General features: G+C 31.5%; 1 protein-coding gene across 3 annotated transcripts in view; it reads right to left on the reverse strand.

Annotated features, from left to right (window-relative positions):
- The window catches only part of Ibtk (inhibitor of Bruton tyrosine kinase), an 80,501-nt gene that overhangs the window by 20,312 nt on the left and 38,095 nt on the right, over positions 1-22,094 (reverse strand). For 2 of the 3 annotated variants that reach the window (XR_781598.2, XM_010631120.2), the window contains exons 17-25: positions 18,496-18,597; positions 16,668-16,785; positions 14,823-14,883; positions 14,201-14,322; positions 12,336-12,448; positions 8,633-8,781; positions 6,962-7,125; positions 4,726-4,818; positions 4,038-4,181 (exon numbers count right to left, since the gene is read on the reverse strand). Coding sequence is in view for 2 of the 3 variants with exons in the window: in XM_010631120.2 (XP_010629422.1) it covers positions 4,038-4,181; positions 4,726-4,818; positions 6,962-7,125; positions 8,633-8,781; positions 12,336-12,448; positions 14,201-14,322; positions 14,823-14,883; positions 16,668-16,785; positions 18,496-18,597 (1,066 nt within the window). In the remaining variant the exon portion in view is untranslated. The remainder of the gene's footprint in view (positions 1-4,037; positions 4,182-4,725; positions 4,819-6,961; positions 7,126-8,632; positions 8,782-12,335; positions 12,449-14,200; positions 14,323-14,822; positions 14,884-16,667; positions 16,786-18,495; positions 18,598-22,094) is intronic. The other variant, XM_010631121.2, reaches the window with a different exon arrangement.

Raw genomic sequence — 22,094 nt, forward strand, 5'->3', positions numbered from 1 at the left:
AATAATAATAATAATAATACATTAAACAGAAAATAGACATAATTGATAAAATCAACATGCTTGAAAAATACAGAAACCAGAAGCTAGCTAAGCTAAACAAAATGATACCAAATATGAATGACCAGTTAACCAAAGAACTAAGAGCCTACAAAAAGATATCAAACAGAAATCCAGGATATAAAAAATTGCACTGAACGTATGGGCAGCAGAAGCAACCAATGTGAGGACAGTATTAGAACTAGAAGATAGGACTGATTAAGGAGCCCAGACAGAGATACCTTAAAAACAAGTGATCATGGGAAATGGTTCAAAAGCTGCTAGGTGACTGAAAGAAGACTAACCTAAAATAAACAGGAATTAAAAATTTAAAGACAGCACAAATGGTGTAAAACATCTGTTTACAGACATCACAGCAGAAAACTGTCCATGTTAGAGAAACAATTCTTTATTGGTAAATGAGGTACATAGAACCCCAAATAGCCACACTCAAAAAAAGAATCTGTGACACATAAAATCCCAGAAGCCCAATACAAGGACGGACTTTTAAAAGCTACTAGAGAAAAGCAAGAAAACACTTACAAAGGTAAATCTATTACAATTACTGTAAATTTCTCAACATATAACTTAGAGGCTAGGGGAACTCAGGGGGAAGTTCTTAAACCAATAAGCAAAACAAAGTAAAACTTTCAAACCAGATTAATGTATCCTGCAAAACTACCTTTAAAATCTGATGCTGAAATAATGACCATCCATGACAAAGTTTACATTAAGAAATTCACGACAAAAAATAACCAAGGATATCACAGAAACAATGCCAACAATGCTAAAAACAATGCTAATGGACCTATTGATACAGAGAACTTTTGTAAATAATCTAAAAACCCACAAAATGTTAGGAAAATGTAAAATGACTTCAGTCTCTTAACAGCAATCTGCTTTGTTTAGTTCAAAATTAACAGACACTGGAGGCACTGACCATGAAATGGGACATCTGGCCTCATCCCTGACCTTGAACACCCACTTCCTAAGCACTACAATAGATAGCTAGAGGAATCTTAAGGTAAATTTCCCAACTGCAAAGAACTGCTACGTCTGGGTTGAAGTTAACTGTCTTGTGACCATCATGTGAACTGTGAGAATGAAAACCACCCAAAAGAAGTCAAGGCTGTAAAACCCTATAAAAGGAGAGCTGTAACTCAGTATGTCATCGATCCAGGCACTGCTTATGTGCGATCGACCCTCATCGATGAGTAAATTTGTTATTTTACTTCCATTCTGCTGCCTTTCTATGTGTGTGTCACTTGCAAATTCCTTCCGCAACACTATAAAGTACTCAATACAAAAAGCAGGGTGAGAAGTTAAGCAAAACAGAAGAGTAAAGGCATAAAAAACCAGAAAAATAACAAAATCACAGGAATCAGCCAATACCTTTCAGTACAAACTCTACATAAACAGTCTCAACACTCCAATCAAGAGACACAGATCAGTAGATTATATTAAAAACAAACAAACAAACAAAACAACAAAATGCAATGGTATGCTGCTTACAAGAGATACAACTAATCTTTAGCATATGCTCACTAGTTAGTATCTCTGGTGAAACATGTGGATATCATCACTTTTATTAGCCTTTTTACTAAAAAAATTTTTAAAAATCTATAAATGGAATGAATCTAGTTAGTTCCTTGAATTTGAATTACTGTTCAAATATAACTATTAATATTATTTATATCAATTAAAATTATTACTGTAGTCAAATTCATTTCAATAAATTATAAGAAATGTATATTTGTGAATATTTACCAATAATTAATTCTCTAATTTTAACATGGAAATCTTATAAGTACTCCACTGCTGGTATATATAACATGCATTTACAACTGCTACACAACAAATTATCTGTACTATAATTTTTAATATATGTTTAATGTTCTCCTTAAGGAAATATAATATGATAACATCTGGTTTACTAAATCAATGTCTTTCTTTGCATTACTTAAAGACTGCCTGAGAAGCAGTACAAACCATTGGATGTGCTAGTTTCACTAGCATAAATAATCATCACTAGCAAATAAAGTTCCTGGCAATTAAGGATATTAATAGTTGAAAAGTCAAGTGAATGTTCAAGAATACAGAATAGGAAGACATACACAGACTCTTGACTTACGAACTCAATTAATTCCTGCGGGTTGGTTGTAACCCGGGTTGGTTGTAACTCAAGTTGGTTGTAAGTCAATACATCTGAGATATGGATGTCTACCTGGGTACAAACTATAGAAAACAAGAGGCAGATGAATCTGCCATTAACCTAATTAGCCCAAGTTGTTTATATTTCAGGCTGGTAGTGAATTGAGGGTCCACTGTATGTGGAAAACAGAAAACAAAAATAGAGAAATTTAGGAAGACCAATATCTGATTAATGAGAAAGAAAAGTACTGTATCAATGGAATAGTACATAAAATTTTCCTAGAACTTAAGAACCTGCTATTCCCAATTAAAGGAGCACAGTACTCAGCATAACATGTTTAAAGAGCCTTTTAAAGGACATTGCTGGGAAATTTCAAACTACCAGCAAAAAAGAAAAGACCCTGTATTAAGCTTCCAGTGGGAGAGGGGAAAGATGGAAGAAGGAAAACAAGAAGTAACATAAAAAGAATTATAACTCAAATTTTATTAGACTTCCTAAAAGCAACAGAAGAAAAAGGAATAGATTCTCCAATGATTTCAAATTTTGAATCCTATTCGAATCTAGCCATCAAATCAAGAAGAGAGAATAGCAACATTTCCATGGATATAAGAACTCCAAAATGTATGTTCATTCTTATCAGAAAACTACAGAAGTTTTACTATACATCAAAACAAGGACTAAATCAAGAAATAATAAAACAGGATATATCTATATAGGAAACAATATCAAATTTTGCAGGGAAGAAAGGAAATTTCCAACATAATTTAGGAAGTATCTCAAGATGACAAATATTCAGCAGGCCTACAACAGACCCAGTTCATATAAAAAATGAATAGTGGGCTATAAAGGAGATGCTTCCAAAGAAATAAGTCAAATTTCTTTTATTCATTTCCTTTTTTAAAAAATAAGAAACTAATTGATGGCATAGCTAAATCCACGTTACTAAGGTCAAAGTTTCTGAAAGTGTTTAGTTAACTCTCTCAAAGTGCAATATATTTAGTATATTGACAGATCTTACATGAAATTTTTTTCCTTTTGGTTTTTTCCACACTTGTATTCAGGGAAAGCAAAACTTGAGTATCAAAAGTTACACTAATACTTTACAAAGTTAATGACCAAATCTGTTCTATTTGCTTACCACAAAGTTGCAGAGTACCTTTTATGCAGAAGGTACTTAATAAACACTGACAAATTTAAAAATACTTTCAAGCCAGGGCCAGGATTTAGCTCAGTGATTCCGCCACCTTCTGTGAAAATGCAAGGACCAGACAGACGGAGTTCAATTCCCAGTACCAAAAACAAAAGTAATTCTAAAAATACTTCTAAACCAGATATATCATATGGGATGCAAAACAAGGAAGGATTGCAGAGAAGCAGGAAGTACAGCTTATTTTACACATCCCAAATTTCAAATCTGACCTTTGAAAATTATTCCTATTACTGCTGCCGCTATGGGTAAATTATGATGTATGCAGAATTACAAAGACCTGAACGTGCTGAAAAGGAGTGCATTTATGAAATATATTTAGGGTATATTTTACTTATTAAAAACTGGAAAAGTAAATCAATCATTTAAATCATTTTAGCAAGGGAAATTAAGAAGATATTGGATTACATATAAAATACATATATGCAATTTGAAAATTATGTCATGTATGTCAGTTATACCCAAAATTAAAAAGAAAACAAAGACTGAAGTCTTAGTTTTTCAAGTTCCAATGTTTAACAGCAAAGGAAAAATGAAATATTTGAAAAGACATTAGAAATAGAAGCAGGAAAAAATCTCAGAAGCCAACTACCTTAAAAGCTAATGCATTGATCTAAGCTATTAACAAAAATAAAAACATACCATGTATTCACTGGTTTGGGAGCTTTTGTAGAAGCAGTTAAAACTGATTCCATGCTACTTGTTCCTGAACTGTGTTCTTTGGTAGTCAATGCAATCATTTTTCGCTGTTTCTGAGAAAGTTTAACTCCATGAGATATCATTTTGCTAAAAATTGAATTAAAGCAATTAGTTTCACTGCTTCAGAGGAAGTTTAATATCATGAAAAACCACTTTGCTACACATTACACCAATTAGCATTAATTTCTGCCTAAGGTTACATATAATGTTTTCTGTTTACTTCATATGACTTTACTATTACTGGACCAAAGTGTTCACAAGTTTCGCAGGTAATATCAGTTTATACTATTCATGGTCAAGTAGTAGCTATACATGAGCCCTCCTACACATGCTTTTCAAAATATTATAAATCTTAAATCATTATCTTTTCTACAGAAACAGACTGCAATGATAAGTTAAAGGCAAGTTTCTAGCAGATAATATTGAATTTCCCAAGAATTAATCGATAAACTCAACTCAATCGTTAGTACAGATTTAAGAAATAATACTATAGAAGATAAATTTTGCTGAAGCAGGATTATAACTATTACATCAGATGCAAGACAGATCCAAGAGATCTTTCTAATTCTTTAGGGCATAAGTACAACCTAATTTAGTCTCTTTGTGTGTGTGTGTGCTTTTTAAAACTAACCCAGAATTTGACTTTCGTGTAGCTCCACATTTTTGTCTGTTTTCTTCTATTTCCATGATGGTTCTGAGATCCACAACAGGAGGGCTGACAGGACTAAACAACATAAAGTTATAAAAAGTTACTTTATAAAACATTCATCTACCTATTAAGCCCAATCCTAAATTTCACTGAAACTGTAAATTAGATATAAGATTAATAATGAAAGTATAATTTAGACCTATTTTATCAGCTGTGGCCAACATCAAAAAGGAAATTTTGAACAAAACCTATTTTATATACACATACACAAATAAGATACATCCAAACTCATAAAAATAAATGATGTATCTGAAATTTTACTAAAGCACAAGAAAAGTCTTATCTAAATTTGGCACTAGAACTCACTAAAGATCTAATTAAATCCTTGGGGATGAATGAAGCTTGAAAACTGTATTCTTTTTACTTTTAACAACCAAAATTCTCACTACTATCTATTATTAACAAAAAGAGGTATTTATTAAAAAATTTTAGGGATTCCTTTAATTCTTTTGGAAAGATACCCAGCAGGGATGCTTAACAATACTGGAGACCTGCCAGAAGGAGGTGTGGTATTAAAAAAAAAAATTACACAACCTTCAGAAAGTTTCATTTAAATGAAATCTAGAACATATTAAAGAGTAATCAGATTCTTTTTTAATAAGAAATTCTCATTTCCACTAAAAAGTACTTCAGAATGACCACAGAAATATTTGTGTATATGTTTAGAATACTAACCACATTCTGCTATACACTTTGTCAGTGGGTACTGTACTAACACACTGCCACCTTAGGCTGTTGACTTTACCAAACTATTCTTAAAACATGTTAAAAAAATAATCTAACATTAGCAATTAGAAGATGCTTCCAGGTATTTCCCAAATTATATATGTTCCAATGCATTTACTTAGAACAGAAAAAATATTGAGACTAATTTTTGAGCTACCTTTGGACTATGCAGTAACGTAGAGTATTTTTTCCAACTGTACAAAACAAAGCATAAATGAAATTACAGAAATCATTCAAATAATAATATTAACTAGCCAATTAAGAGATTTTGGGTCGTGCGTCGTGGCACACACCTATAATCCCAGCACTCGGGAGGCTGAGGCAGGAGGATCACTGTGAGTTTGAGACTAGCCTGGGCTACACAGTGAGTTCCAGATCAGTGTCACCTACATAGTGAGACCCTGTCTCAAAAAAAAAGTTTTTGGACCAGACCCAGTAATGCATGCCTACAATCGCAGTACTCTGGAAAACTGAGGCAGGAGTATACTAAGTCTAAACCCAGCCTGGGCAACTCAGTAACTCTGCAAGTCCTTGCCGCAAAATAAAAAGGGGTGGGTGGGTTTATATAGTTCAGTGTGAAGGCCCTGAGTTCACACTCAGGAATTCAGGGAAAAAAAAAAGGATGCATGACCTCAATAAGCACTGTGAAAGAACACAAACAATTCTAATTATATCTACTCCTTAACTTTTCTCAGTAAAATAAAAATGTATGTACAATATTGGCAAGTTTGGGATATAACATTAAATGAATATCCTCAGAATATTAACTTTGAAGAATACATTTTGTGAAACTTTAAATACCCCTTAGAGGGCCTCAAGATATAAAGCCTGCCAAATACGAAAATGGTCTTCTGAGAAGAGCTTTTGTTTTTTAAATTTTTAAGTGATATATAAAAATCATACATACTTTTGGGATATCATGTGATATTTTCACCCAATGTACATTGTATAATATTCAAACCAAAGTAAACCTATCTCCTCAAAATTTATCATTTCGTTATTATGAAAGCATTCAAAATCCTTTCTTCCAGCTGTTTTAATAGTACATTATCACTATTATAGTTATCCTACTTCGGAACATTTTTCCTTCTAACTTAGTATTTTGCCTATTAATCAGTATTATTATTCCATTCTTACCTCACCTGACTGATGATATTCAGTCTCTTTCTCCCTCTCTCTCTCATACATGTGTGTGTGTGTATATGTATGTATGTAAAGTACAAATCATCATTCACTAGTATGCACCAATATAGTACAACTAAAGTTTATCAGAGGGAAACCCTATTATAGCTGGATAGCAATTTTAGCAAAGTGAATATACACAGGTAATTTTCTGTATACTAGAATATATTAATTTAATGTGCTTCATTAAAATTTTTCATTTGATTAAAAATGAGTGTTTCTTACATTCAAAACAAAATGAAAATCCTACCTGAAAGACCCAGAAACCCAAGTGGAAGAGCTTGTCATATCAATGCTGTTATTGGGAATGGGCTGTGGAGAAGATACTTTAAGTACTGGTGATTTTTCCCATTGCTTTAAATGTTCCTTAGAATAGGTAGTAGGTGTACCATTAACATATGGTTTAACTTTCCCCTAGGGGAAGGAAAAAAAACTTTAAGTAATAACAGGCACCTAGATCTACAGCAACATAATTGATACATGATAAATATTATAGTAAAATCATTTGACAATAAATCTTCTAGCATTTTAAATCCATGGTTTCGATAGTTTACTTTTTCAGTGAATTCTCAAACTACTCCCTGACTACAACCCCATTATTGTGAGCTTGGAGAATCATTTTTAGAGAATTAAGCTTACACATTAAATTCCTATTTACAAATACAGTAAAATTAGTAAAGAAATACTGTATAAATATAATATGAAGCAATAACCTTAAAATTAATATCCATGAATATAGATAAGAAATAAAATGAAAATTGGGTATAAATCTCATATAATTTGCTCTCAATATAATCATTCTGAATAAAATAAAGTCAAATAATATTAACAGTTCAAAACAGATCCTAAAACTATCTTTTGCAAAGAGAAAGGGACCAAGAGATGAGGGCAGGGGGTAAAAAAGAATTAAGACACGTTATGGACATGTATCAACTTCACATGATGGATATAATCATTATGTATTGTAAATATGTACTAATAAAATATTTAAAATTTTTTTTGAAAACTACTGCTATTATTCTGGGCTAAGTTATTCAAATATTTCCATTGCCAGGATAGATTCTTCAGTTATAGCAAGACATTCTCAAAAGGTCTTCAACCTTTCTTTAAATGTCTACTGTTTTCCAGACCAACCTTATGTGAATAACAACTGCCTGCAAACTTCTACATGACACTAATAAAAATAAACATTTAGTTCAGTGGTTCTGCCACCTGCCCTATAGAGGCAAGGTCCCAAGTTCGATCTCCGGTACCAATAAATAAATAAATACATACATACATAAGTTTTAAAAAATAAGCGAATAAACAAGTCAATCCTTGAGTTCTAGAACACTCTAAGAAGAAAGTGTAAATGTAAACTGTCTCATGAATTTCTAGAAGCTCCAATATGTTTTGTGGGTATGTAAGAGTAGAGAAAAGTGATTCTATCTCTAATAAGCTTGACACTTTTTCTCCTACAGATTAGTAAATATGGAATAAAATTTTAAGAGTTGGCCAGACTAAGAACCCTATAATTTAATGTCAATCAGAAGACTTTAACCATTCTAGCTTGCTTTGCACTAGTTAATACTGTGAAAGACTATGCAGAATTTGACATTTGGCTTATAATCAAAATCATTTTCCTTTTACTATTATCTGGTGCTGATATTTCCCAAAACACATTTTAATAATTTATGTTTATTCTACTCACAGAAAGATTAGAAATAAAAAAGGTCTCAAAACTACCATAAACTCTCTAAAACCAGAAAAGTTTTATACATTACAAAAAATTAGCACTACCTATATTGTATTAGTTTACCTACCTTCTTATAAACCAACCAAGAAACTGTTTAAAAGTGAGAACAAAAGTAAGGAAAAACTGAAGGTAAACTGTCCATAGATTTGAAAAGTGAAAGTGAGAACAGTGTCTAACAAAACAAACCTCAATCTTATCTGAATGAAATCCTGTGGTGAAATCAGGAGACTGTAAATCTCTAGGACTACCCACTCCTGCATAACTTCCTTCAGAATCTGATGTCAAGAGCTCTGGAAGAGATTCCACAGAATTGGTCTTACCAGACTTTAATAATCCTAAAATGTGAAATTTTAAAAGAAAACTTTACATATAGCATTAAACATATATGCATTGCAGTCAGTGAGCCAAAAGTTTCCATTTGTCCAAATGTAGTAATATTTAAATTATATTCATTACACCAAAATCTGATCATTCAAGGAGAAAGATACTAATTTAACTGAAAAACTGAAAGATTGTAAAACTATAGTTTTATTCATTATATGTCAATTATGCAATAAACCTGAGGAAGACAGTTCTCTGGGATTTGCTTTGAAGTAATGACTGAAAATCCTCTTCCCATTAAGGATTTAAAAAAAAAAGAAAAATTAACACAGACACCCCTTTTCCTTTCTCATTTCACTTTCTGTATGGAAGTCTCTGTACCCAGGCAAAGAACTGTTTCATTTTATGTGGGAGGAAAAACTGTGGCCTTGCTACCTTTTTCATTTAGCCAGCACATTCACCCAAAGGCAGAGCCTTTTGCAAACATCAATGGTAGCCCATTTGAGAGTTGGTATTTTTTCCCCTATAAAAAAAGTCACTGCCAATTGAGTTATTTTTAATTAGCCTATCAACTGAAGTAAGAGAGTTGTTATAAAATGTACATACCAGAGATGGCAAACCTTTTAGAGCTTTCAATGACAACAGCAAGCCAGCTGTGGCAAGAGTGTCATAGGTTGGCCACCACTGGCATATACCACTTCTTTTGTCACTTAGGCATCCTAAATTCCTGCCTGTGCTGCACCCAGTATCCAGATTCATTAGTACAACAGAGTCATTTAAATATAACACCGTACCGTAAAGACTAAAATTTTACTTAAGTTCAAATGATCATTTTCATACATTTCAAATTTAATGTAGTACAAAAGTAAAGATATAAAACATCTGAATTGTAAAAGTTGTACAACTGACTTAAAAATAAATAAAACATACCATTTCTTATATAATGATTAAGCGTTGCTCCCTTTAAAGTAAATCCTGGTAATAAACTATGTGAGTCTTTTCCCATTATCATTGCTAAGATATGGTATGGAAATAACACACTCAAATTTTCCCCCATCATGTAAGTATTGTTCGCAAATTTTCAGATAAGAGATTACGCCTAATACTTAAATGTTTTCAAAAGACAATTAGAAATGTATTTAGAGAATCAAGCAGATTATTAAAGTAACAGTTTTTGGTCACAAACACTTTCAAAGAATGTTATTTGTCTAATTTTAAAGACCAACATATGTTAGGTCTTCAAACAACTGTCTTGGATAAAATTTCTCTCACAATTTTTTTCATAATTAGGTCTTTTTGGCCCCTAATTAAATTTAGTATTTTAATCATTAACTCCTTTAGATACAGAAAGAATGATATTCTAGAAAGAATATGGAGCTAGAATCAAGGGAGTAAATTCTACTTCTTTTTGTCACTACCTCAACTCATTAACATCTTTTAGCTTGCTTCCTCAGATTTAAAGTAAAGGACATATTATTTCTTCACTCATGACTCTTGTGACATATGTGCTGACAGTATTATTTAAACTAAATGAAATGTCTGCTTTTTCCACGTCATTTAGGTGACTGGAAAATTTTCAGTTTTATAACTGTTTAACCTTTTAGTCATCCTTTATTAATCTACTCATTCTTCCTTCTAAGGGGGAGGATTAAGTCTAAATCATACACAACAGAGTTCAACTCACAGAATTTTTTACATTTGGAAAATTCCTAACACTGTCTTTTCGATTTACTCAGTCTCCCGAGTCTATCTTCAGTGCTTCATAAATCAACTCAGGTATATACTCATTGTTTATATATTTTGTGTCACCTAAAACTATTATTCTTAACATTATTCCTTTATGTTTATCAGAAGCATCCAGAATCTCATTTGTAATATATAATTAAAAGAATTTTCTTTGTCCTATTTAAGAGCTATCTTTTTCTAAGGGACATAAAATAGTCTAACCTCTGATTTCTCAAAGTTACTTATATAGCGCTGACTGATTGGAAGTACTCCTGATAGAAACTATACCAGGTTAAATCTTACTACCATACCTACATATCCCAAAGTCAAACTGTTGTCTCGGTACTTTATGGTCAAACTTCACATTTTATCTAAAGAAACTTAAAAATTTAGATAGTTTAATCTGGATTGGACAAATCTAGTTACGTGCAATAGCCTGTAACACAACCAACTTAAATTTTTGAAAAATAAAAACATACACAAAAAAATAAAATATGGATAATACTGGCCTAGTTAGGAGACTAAAGAGATTGTAATAAGCAAAGGCAATGCCGATCCTGATAAAATATTAATTTTATTTAAAAGCAAATACAAAAAAAGCCCCTAAAAAATTTTAAAAATTAGGAAAAAATCTGAGTATATAGTATATTACTAGATATATTCATGACAATGTAAATTATCTTAGGTGTAATAACAGCATGTGGTTGTTAAGAAGAATGTTTTACAAGATTCATATCAAAATATTTTGGGGAATACATCACACCTATAACATTCCAATGAATCAGTAAAAAAAAACTCTCAATACACATACAGAAATTAAGCAAGAAAAGGCAGAAACATACTAAGTAAAGGGGTAATGTATTCCCAAGCCTAGAGGCAGTAGATTGAACTGCATGTTTCTTGTGTATACAGTTCAGCATGACTTAGCTACACAGGGCGTGTGCAGAGAGAGAAAAGGTGTGTGTGTCTATAGAATGTTTAGAGGGTAACATAAACATAAAAAGTTAACAGTAAGTCTGAATAAAGAATACATAAATATTCACAGTATTTTTCTTTTCAGTAAAATAATTTCAAACTAAATAATTGATAAAAGAACTTTAGCAAAACTACGTAACCTTTACTTTCAAACAGGCTCACATAATGCCTACACATAAAATATGTTATAGTCTGCTAATTGATTATAATCTCTATACATATAAAATGACATTTTGTTTGGAACACTCATATATTTGAGTGAAGTCAACATAATAACACTATCATATTTGACCTAACTCTAATCAGTTATGTCATTAAACAGGTCTTTCTAAAAATATAAATTCTATCTATTTATATCCTGTCTTAAAAATTTAGAAACAGCCACCCATAAGCTTTAAGATAAAGTTTAAATTCCTTAGCTTAATTACCCTCCAAAATCCTTCAAAACTTTTCTCTATCTGAACATGCCCTGTGTAGCTAAGTCATGCTGAACTGTATACACAAGAAATGTGCAGCTCAATCTACTGCCTCTAGGCTTGGGAATACATTACCCCTTTACTTAGTATGTTTCTGCCTGCTTTTCTTGCTTAATTTCAGTAAGTTTCAGGTTGGGTAGTAATTTGATCTCAGTCTAGTTGGGCTGCCTCTAGTTGGGATGCCTCTTTCCTGCTCACCAGAGTAAAATGCAATCATAGTACTTTTCAAAATATACTATCATTTTCTATAGCCTCTGTAAAAGCTGTTTTCAATTTCAGTAGCCCCAGGAGATAACATATAATAGTATTTAATAATTTTAAATTAACTAGATATTAAAGAGAAACATCAAAGACTAAAACTAAAAATACATGCTAAAACACTTTCCACTAACCTGTAGATGGTGGACTCTGAATAATATCTGAAAGGTTATAACCTCCAGAACTATCTGAACGTTTACGTGGCTTCTTTTTGGCTTTTGTTTTTGCCTTCTTAAACATAGTTTCTCTAGGAAAGTAAAAAGGAACATAAAAGTAATTTTTTGAAAGTGAACTGTTAGAAATGAAACAACAGAAACACTATGCGTTTTAATCAACAAAATGCAGTCTTTTGGTTAAACTGAAACCATGTACAGATAGGCAGCTGTTGTTATATTCATCTATGTAGACTAGAGCAAATTACTTAATTTTATTGTCCCTCAATGATACTATTACTTGTTGTAATCCTCACATTTCTGTGAAAAATAAAAACAAGATGGTATGAAGGAAAATATGTATTTTTAAAAGTAAAAGTGGTTTCTGCTACCATAACTATTTAAGAGCAGCAGCCATTTGTGGGACTTTGCTATATATATAAGCAGTACACTGTGGAGCTGCTCAAGGTCTCCAAGGGTACAGGCCCTCAAGTACACCAAGAAAAGTGTAGTGACACACATCTGGGCCAAGACAAAGTGAAAATGCGGAACAATGTCCTGGCTACTCTAAGAAAAACTGCTACTAAGGCTGATCTTTCTAACATTCTGTGCATAAGAAAGCCTCCAGGTACACTAATATTAAGTATGATCTGAACTAGAAACACTTGCTAATCATTTTTTAAAGCATTTTAGAGAATGCTTAATTCCTTGAATTAAGTACCAGGGAAGAGCAAATAAAATACCTGTGAAGGCCAAAGCTATCCTATCTACAAATTAGATTTCACTGTATATTTTATCCACTTACAATAGGTCCATTATGAATATTATTATTTTGTAGAGAATATGAGCTATTTATGTCAATGTTAATAATTTTATTAAAATAACATCAATCACCTAAGTCAGACAAACATAAACTTCAGTATCCCAAAAACTACCAAACACTAGAAAAAATTAAAAACAAAAAAGAATACATCTGAAACCAAAGAGCAATCTCTAGTAAGTTACACATTGGTTAATTATATAGAGCAAATAATTTGAACCCCCAAAGATTTTACTTTAACAAACAACTTAACAAGCAAAAGGGTCTGTAACCAACTGATAAGAGAGCCTAAAATGCTAACTAGAAATTTTCTGCAGGGCTTGTCAAGTGGTCAGCCCATTATGCAGGGAACATGCAGAAACAGATATTTTGTTGAAGGATCTCCAAATTTCAGTCACCGTATATCATATCAACCTTTGAATCAGTCATGTTCTCTAGAGAAAAACCTTTTGAAAACAGTGTCTCATTTTTGGCTGCTCCACTCCTCTCTGGAGTCTCTATGGCTCAGCCCCTCCAAAGAGCAAGTCTCTAATCTTCTGTAGAGGCAGAGGAGGGGCAATCATTTGGCTAAATGGGTTTTAGGAAGATTCAAGGAAGGGATCAGGCATCTAAAGCTCCTTAAATCCAAGTACGCACCCCAGACTTCTTAGACCTGCTGTAACTAATTATTAACCATTTTCAAAATTATTTTAGCATTTTCTGTTCTAAGTTATTACTACTCAGCAATATTTGCCAGCTCCCAAAATTATTAATCTCTCCCATCTACTGTTTGTTCTTTTTCTATTCTATCTGCTATAGTGCAATATCTCATCTAAACTTCTTTATAGTAATCTGAGTGAGTTTTCGGAGGCAACGAAGATAAATGCTTTTTTTAACCCAATATTTTAAACCCAAAAACTATATTCCTTTTATATTTATACTTTCAGTTTCTTAGACATAAAAATACTATATATTTACTTCGTATTATACCAAGACTTGGGAGAAAAGATAAAAGAAGAAAAGAAAGACTAAAAAGAAAACAGCTTACGCATAATTTTGTTCCATATTTATTTCTTCTTTCAAAAAGACATCACCATCTTCTATGTCCAAATAGCTAATATCTGGTCCATCCTGATAGGGCGTAATGACTCTTTTATCCATTGCTGGAATCTACAGAATTAAAGATGTCACTTTTTATATACAACATTTGCGCATACTGCATTAGAAACAAAGATACTCTACTTGTTTTTAGTATATGATTCTAGAAAAGCTCTAGAATACCTAATGACTTCCTAATTTTACAATGTAAGAAAATTTACTTAGATTCACTAAAAAGTATATTCTATAAAATTGTAAAAAAAAACACCTCTTTATTATTACCCATAGATTAATCCATTTCTTTGGAATCATGTGAACCCATGTTTTTGCACTGTCCTGACCTTTGGCAATTTTCTGTGACTATCATTTAAGATGTAAATAAAATAGATATTTATTTTATAATTATCTTCAATTTTGATTATCACATTTATCTGTGGGATTTGTAAGAAATTTTATGTTCTCATTTCTAAAAGATCCTAATGTATTACTCCACTGAGAAGTCTGATCTACTACACCACTTTAAATGGTAATATTATTGCCACTGAAATCTTCAATGGAAAAACAAATCTTACCATTTTTCGGTAAAATATAGAAAGGTCCTTCAAAACATCATCACTTAAAACATCAAGAGACCTAAAAAAATAGAGAATAAAATTCTATCTAAGACTCAAGTGATTTAAAAGCTGTCAAAATTTTCAAATATGTACAAATATTTTACATTGCCAAATAAGTAACATAGAGTTATTTCTCAAGCTTATATATGCTAGCCACTAGACAGACACATACATGCCTTTTTAGATGTATTTCAAGAAAGTAGCAAACACTTATTTCTAGTAAAGAGGAAACAAAATATTGTCGATAAAACTCAAGTAAATGTTGTTTAAGTGTATAATTATTTTTATTGTAATAAAAAACCAAGTATTTTTCACAAATTATAGTTTTTATAAAAGAAATATTATATCCCTAGAACAACAACCTAAGTATCAGGACATCTTGATTCTATCTAAAATATTGCCTTCATGACCTTGAAACTCATTTTATTTCTTCTTCATGTGTAACATGAACTTTGGACTAGATCAGCTGTATTCAAGATAGAGTTCAAGGACTTCTCAGGTTCCAAATAGGTATTTTAAGGGATCAGTGTAAATGCAAATGAGAGTTTACATATCTGATTAAGAACAAAGAACCCTTAAATTCATATAAATCTTTAAGCGGTACATGTCTACTCATGTTAATTTACGACAGCAGGCGCTATTCTTCAGTGGCTCAGTTGACACATCTGTCTCCACTATAACAACTGAATAATAATGACATATCATTTTGCAAGATAATACTTTATATATAACTTGTTTTTTATTTTTTGGTTGATTCTTATCTGACAAAATCAATGAGTTTAATTTGGCAATACACAGTAATAAAACTGTTATGACTAGAATTACTAATGTAATGTCAGCAATGAAATGATATTTTTGAAAACCTAGCCACTAAGACATCTAAGGCATTTCAAAAATGACAGTGTCTAAGGCTGGGGATTTAACTCAGTGGTGCTGCTGCCTGCTTTGCAAGCTCAAGGTCCTGAGTTCGATCCCTGGTACCCCCCCGCAAAAAAAAAATGATAGTGTCTATCTTATAACATTAATTTACATTTACAAGCACTTTTTCAGAAAACAATAAAGTCTTTAAAAGCAACGGTTTTTTTCTAAATTGAACCCTACTCACAATTAAAAATCTGTTAATGAGTGCCTATAAAAAAGCAGTGCAACACTGTATTTTATCCATGTACTGAAATTAGTTTAATTAAAAATCATCCTAACTCTGAAAAATATGTTATTAAAAAGCAGTATAATAACTATATATGTTAAGACTTTCTCACACTCCACCCTAAACCTGCAAAAGAAATGTAAAGATAAAAAGTTCCTGGGTTTTTCCATTTGTAACACAATGATATTAACAAGATCTACTTCATAGCATTTTCACAAAAATTTAATGAACTAATCTATGTAACATGTATAGAAAACTGCCTGGTATATACTAGGCAGTAGATATTAGTTATTATTTCTATTGAAAAAAATATAAACTGGATAAAAACCTTACACTGAAGACTGACAACAAGAATTCTAATCTCAATCAGCTACGTCACCAAAATATCCCCATATTTTTACTAACTTTATAGTGAATAAAAGCACTGACCTTATATTTAAAATATGTATAGAATTATTCATTTTAAAAAACCTGGCTAAAAATATTTTCAAAGTTTCCAAGATCCCTCTAATTCTAATATGTCTACAACTCCTAAATCATTAGCATTCATAAAATTCTTTGCATCCAGGTAAACATTTATTATTCACTTTTAAATTACTGGCATATCTGCTATTACATCTTTGCAAAAAGTCTTACAGTGTATGTATTCAACCAACCTTGCTTCAAGTAAAGATGGCATATTCAGTCCTATAAACTGTGAACAAGACAGTTTCAACTGTTCAGCATTATACATTGCTGCAAATTCTAGTAGCATTGCAGCAATCTTAAGGGTAACTACAAAGAAAGAAAAGATTTGCAAAATTAGATAAAAGGCATCTTAGGACAACAAATGAAATATGCTTATTTCTAAAGTTTTAAATTACAATTTGGATATTGGGATAAAAAATAGAAAGAATTTTCTTACTAAAAATAACTTTTGCTACAGCAAAGAAAACTTACATAACTGACAATTTTCAACCTAGAAGTTTCAAAATATTTTTGATTTTCATTAAAGAACATCTTTTCATTTCTATCATTTCCTTATGTAAAAAGCTAAAAAAGATATTCTTGAGACTAAGAGCAACTGATGAAATTTTAATGGAATGTATTAACGCTGACTATTCTAGTGGAATTTGTATATATATATATATATATATTTTTTTTTTTTTAAATACATTAAATCTTACCACATTAACCATGCCAGTGAAGAATCTGATGTACTATGTAAGATTCTGGATTTAGTTAAGTTTATATACAAGGTGTGCTGTTTTGCTAAAGACATTCCAAGTATATTCTAGTTACAGAGCTTGTAAATTTTGCTTCCCACCACTTTATTCTTTTGCTTACTCTTAAGTTCCAGTCAACAGAAGAGTCCTATGTGTTTTCTACAGCTGGCTTCTTCTATTTCCTTTATTTTCCCCTCCCTTTATTCTGTCAAGTTTCAACTGTAGTCAAAAATGGTTTCTGCCTCACTCCTAAGTAAGTTGCAACTAATAAGAAAAAGATCTCACAGAAATAATAAAACTGGGTCTTATGAAAGTATTCTAGAACACAGTATTCAGGAACACAGATCTGGACATTGCCCAGTAATCAGAGACCAAACTTTTCTGGAATTCTTTTTTGCTAGGTTCTCTGAAGATTAAATAATTCATAAACAGAGGCAATAGTGTAGCAGAGGCAAAGAATTTTTAAGAGAAGTCAAGAAAGTCAATTAAACAAGTGAAAATATCACCTATATGTATATCTTGTATCTACTGTACCCTATGTCCTGTATTTTAATGTTTCTTTTTTTTATTAAAAGGAAGTCAGGGCTTCTTTTTTATGATAACAAGTAAGAAGATGGTCCACAGTGCCTAAAAATGAGTAAATAAGATGATACAGCTAAGCAAACTCCTAGCATGTATAAATAAATTAGGAAAACTTGACAGCACTCCCATCAGACTTCCTGAAGTTGCAATGAAGCAAAACAAATATAAAAGATCAGGGATTTAGCTCAGTGACACCGTGCCTGCTTTGCAAGCAAAAGGTCCTGAGTTTGATCCCTGGTACCAAACAAACAACAAAAATAATACTAATACAAAACTAGAAAGCAAAAAACTAGCATATTAAGCTAAGGAAAAATTTTCATTCTAAAGTAAGCAAATTAAAATTAGCTAAACTGGAAGAAGACAATTTTTTCTGTAGGAAAATATGACTTCAAGGATAAAGAAACTCTGCTTTAAAACTCTCATCCTTGAAATTCCTAAATAAATTTGAAACCATCTCTATTCTTCATGGTCTTATGGCATATCAACAAAAATTAACATTATATTTCAATTCTGAGATAAATGTATTTTCACATATTTGTGACATAAGGATGTGCTCACAAATGATTGCATGTAATAATTTAAATGTTCAGAAAATTTTTGTAGTGCCAAAAAAGGTGTATTTTACTATAACCGAATCATAAAGTCAATAAGTAATCCTAAATCAATCTGAAAACATATTTTATTCAAAATTACTCACGTCTTTCAGTTAATGCTACTTCACAAATCTCTTTCAAGCGAGTTATGAGAAGCTGATCAGCCACCACAAGAACACTACAAATAAAATCCACATCTTGAGATTCTAAATAAAAAAGGAAAGAGAAGAAAAAAAGAAAGCATTACTCTGTTACTCTGTAACAACTATTGCACTTAGGTAAAAAATTTGAACTAAGACAACAGGAAAGGGAATTATGATCACTTCTACATATTGGAATAATAATTATGATAAATAGGTAGAAAGCTGAGAAAAAAATAACACCAAAATGTGTTAAGTCACATTGAGACTATAAAACACCCTACATTGAGGTGGTTATTTCAGTCTTTAAAGGCTACAATGTACCAAATCTCAGTTTTTACCAATATTCAAGCATATTTTTTGAGGAAACTAACCCCGTATCATTGCAAACCTTTGGATGCTTTTTAAAATTTTGAAAAAGCTGAGTTTGCCAATTTTGGGTAGACATTTCATGGCTTATTATAGAAGAAGTGATTTCCAGAAGTTCTTGTTTGTCATTCTCAATGACCATCTCTCCCTTATTTTAAAAATTATTTGTTAAAATGGTAATAATCTCCAAACTGATCTATCTACAGATTCAACACTATTCCCATTCAAATCCCAGCTGCCTTTTTTACAGAAATCAACAAAGTATCCTAAAATTCATATGAAAATACAAAAGAGTTGAAATAGCTAAAACATTCTTGAAAAAGAAAATAGTAGGAAGTCTCATGTATTTCAACTTCAAAATGTTATTACAACACAATGGTGATCAAGATCGTATGGTACTGAAATAAAGAGAAGCATAGAGGGTTAAAAAGCCAGAAATATTTATTATATTTAGGTAAAAAGTACCAAAATAAATCAATAGGGAAATAAAAATCTTTTCAACAAACAGTGCTAGCTACAATACACACACACATAAGAAAAAGAAGTGTGATTTTTAAACACATACAAAAAATTAACATTAACCAATTATAAGAATAGTTACCAGGGGTCACAAGTGGCAAAAATAAAGAGATGTAGATCAAAGGGTACAAGTTTGAAGTTATATGACAAACAAGTTTTAGAGACTTAACATACCGTACGGTGATTACAATAAATAATAATGTACTATTCTTGAAATTTGCTAGGAAATGCCTGAAGTATGTTCACACACGCACACACACACACACACACACACACACACACACACAAAGCTAACTAAGGTGAAGCATATATTAATTAGCTTGTTTGTGGCAAACATTTCACAATGTATACATGAAAAGTAATCAAAACTATGGTCAATATTTTAATTTTTAAAAATTTATTACAGTAAAAGGAATAGTCATTAATACCCTTCAAAATACTCCTTCCTGCTTCAAACACTTATTCTATCATTCTTGCCACTTTTTTTTGCTATTCAATTTTTATTTTATGAAAAAACAGAATATCATATCAAATAGTAAGAAAATAAAACGTTATTACATTATGTATCATTATCTTTCCAGTAGTTACTTTGAAAGTACAAGATATAACCAAAAAGGTATTTTGAAAAAAAAAGAAACAAAGGGATAACACAAATCTTTCTTTTCAACAAATTAATATAAATTACTAGTATGAATGAAAGCAATTAGCATATATATTGAAATATTTTCAAAACAATGGAATTTGTCATTTAGGGAAATATCTGAACTCCCTATTTCCTATTTATATCTCTTTCATCCTCTATTTGGATATAAGAGATATAAGAGAAACCATGTGATACTTGAGTACACATGTCATAATGTTATTCCATTAACAGTATGTTCTCAAGTTGCACCCATCTTGCCACTTTCTGAAACAGTTCTCAAACAGTCCTCATTTGTGTCTTTAGTTGGTTGCCCTGCCACGGCTGCCTCAATATCCTAAATTAATTCAAAATGTTTACCTTTCATGGTCATTTTGACTTTGGAAAGGAACTAGAAGTCGTACAGTGCCAGATCTGGTGAATAAGGTTGATAGGCATAAAATACAATGTTTTTATGAGTTTGTCTTTCCATTAGATGCCACACAGCAACAGCATTCACCTTGCTTTTGATTACATCTTGTAGAGACACAAAAGAGGACTTCCAGAACTGCTTCAGAAAGTGAGAACAATGGGATGTTTGAAGAATTTTTTTAATTTCAACATTCAGTGTATATTTTGATTACACCTCGTGTACTAAAACAATACATCATATACCTTAAACATAAAATTTGTATTTATCAATCATACCTCAAATAAAGCTGGAGGAAAAGATACAAAAATGGATGAGACACCTAAATGTGAGATACAAATATAATACTCTAAGGAGAAATACAGTGAATAATAGGCCTCAGATATGGCAATGGATTCTCACATCTGATACCAAAAACATGAGTAACAAGTTAAAATAGGAAATCTGAACTAAATTTAAAGCTAAATTTACTAAATTTAAAACTTTGATGTTTTAAAGGACAAAGTATCAAGACAATGAAAGTACAACCAGAGAAGAAAATCCTATCTCTAATAAGAGCCTAGTGTCCAAAATATATAAAGAATTGCTACAACCTAGTAAAAGGACAATTCAAATAAAAATAAACCAAAAAAATTTTAATATTTTAAAGGTGATATACAAATGTTCATAAAGCAAATAAAAATATTCAACATCATTGGAAAAATGAAAACCAAAGCAACAATGTTATACTACTTCACACACTCTAGGATGGTTACAATGAAAAAGGCAGACTTTAACAAGTGTTGGGTGGGATATAGAAAAACTGGAACCTCATACACTGGTAGTGGGAAAGGTCAAATAATACAACCACTTAATAAAAACACAGTTACTAAAAAGTTAATATAAGCATAATCATATGACTAGCATTTCTAGTCCTAGGTATATATGCTCAAGAGAAATGAAACACATAAAGCTACATAAAAATGTGTGCATGACTTTTAATAGAAGCATTATTCATTGTAGCCAAAAAGTGCAAATAACACAACCATGCTCTGATGAACCGATAAACTGTGGTATATCTAGCAAATGGATATTATTTTCCAATACAAAGTAATGAAGGGCTGTTCCACGTTATAACATAGTTGAGCCTTGCAAACAGACAGAAAGTAGATTGGTTTCTCCCTTGGCTACCAGGGGCTACAGATGAGGGCGAATGGAAACTGTCTGCTATTGGGCATGGGGATTCTTTTGGAGGTGATGCAAATGCTCTTGAATTATAAAATGGAGATAGCTGTACAATTTGTAACTAGATTAAAACCTAACTTAAATATTTTATAGAAGTATGAATTTTGCCAGGCGTGGTTGTACATGCCTATAATCCCAGTACTTGGGAGGCTGAGGCAGGAGGATCACTCACTGCAAGTTCAAAGCCAACCTGAACGACATAGTAAAATCCTGTCTCAAAAAACAAAACAAAAACAAAAAGTATGAATTTAGTGGTATGTGAATAACATCTCAATTTTTCAAAAGAATTAGAGAAACAGAAAAATATCAGTCCCTATTGCATATACACTTAGACAAATAATAACTCTTGGCTCCTATACAAAGACTACCTAGATTTCCCTAAGCTGGTTCAGATGCTAGTTT

The sequence above is a fragment of the Fukomys damarensis genome, unplaced genomic scaffold (assembly GCF_012274545.1).
Source record: "Fukomys damarensis isolate Sample0158 unplaced genomic scaffold, DMR_v1.0_HiC HiC_scaffold_14, whole genome shotgun sequence".
NCBI lineage: Eukaryota > Metazoa > Chordata > Mammalia > Rodentia > Bathyergidae > Fukomys > Fukomys damarensis.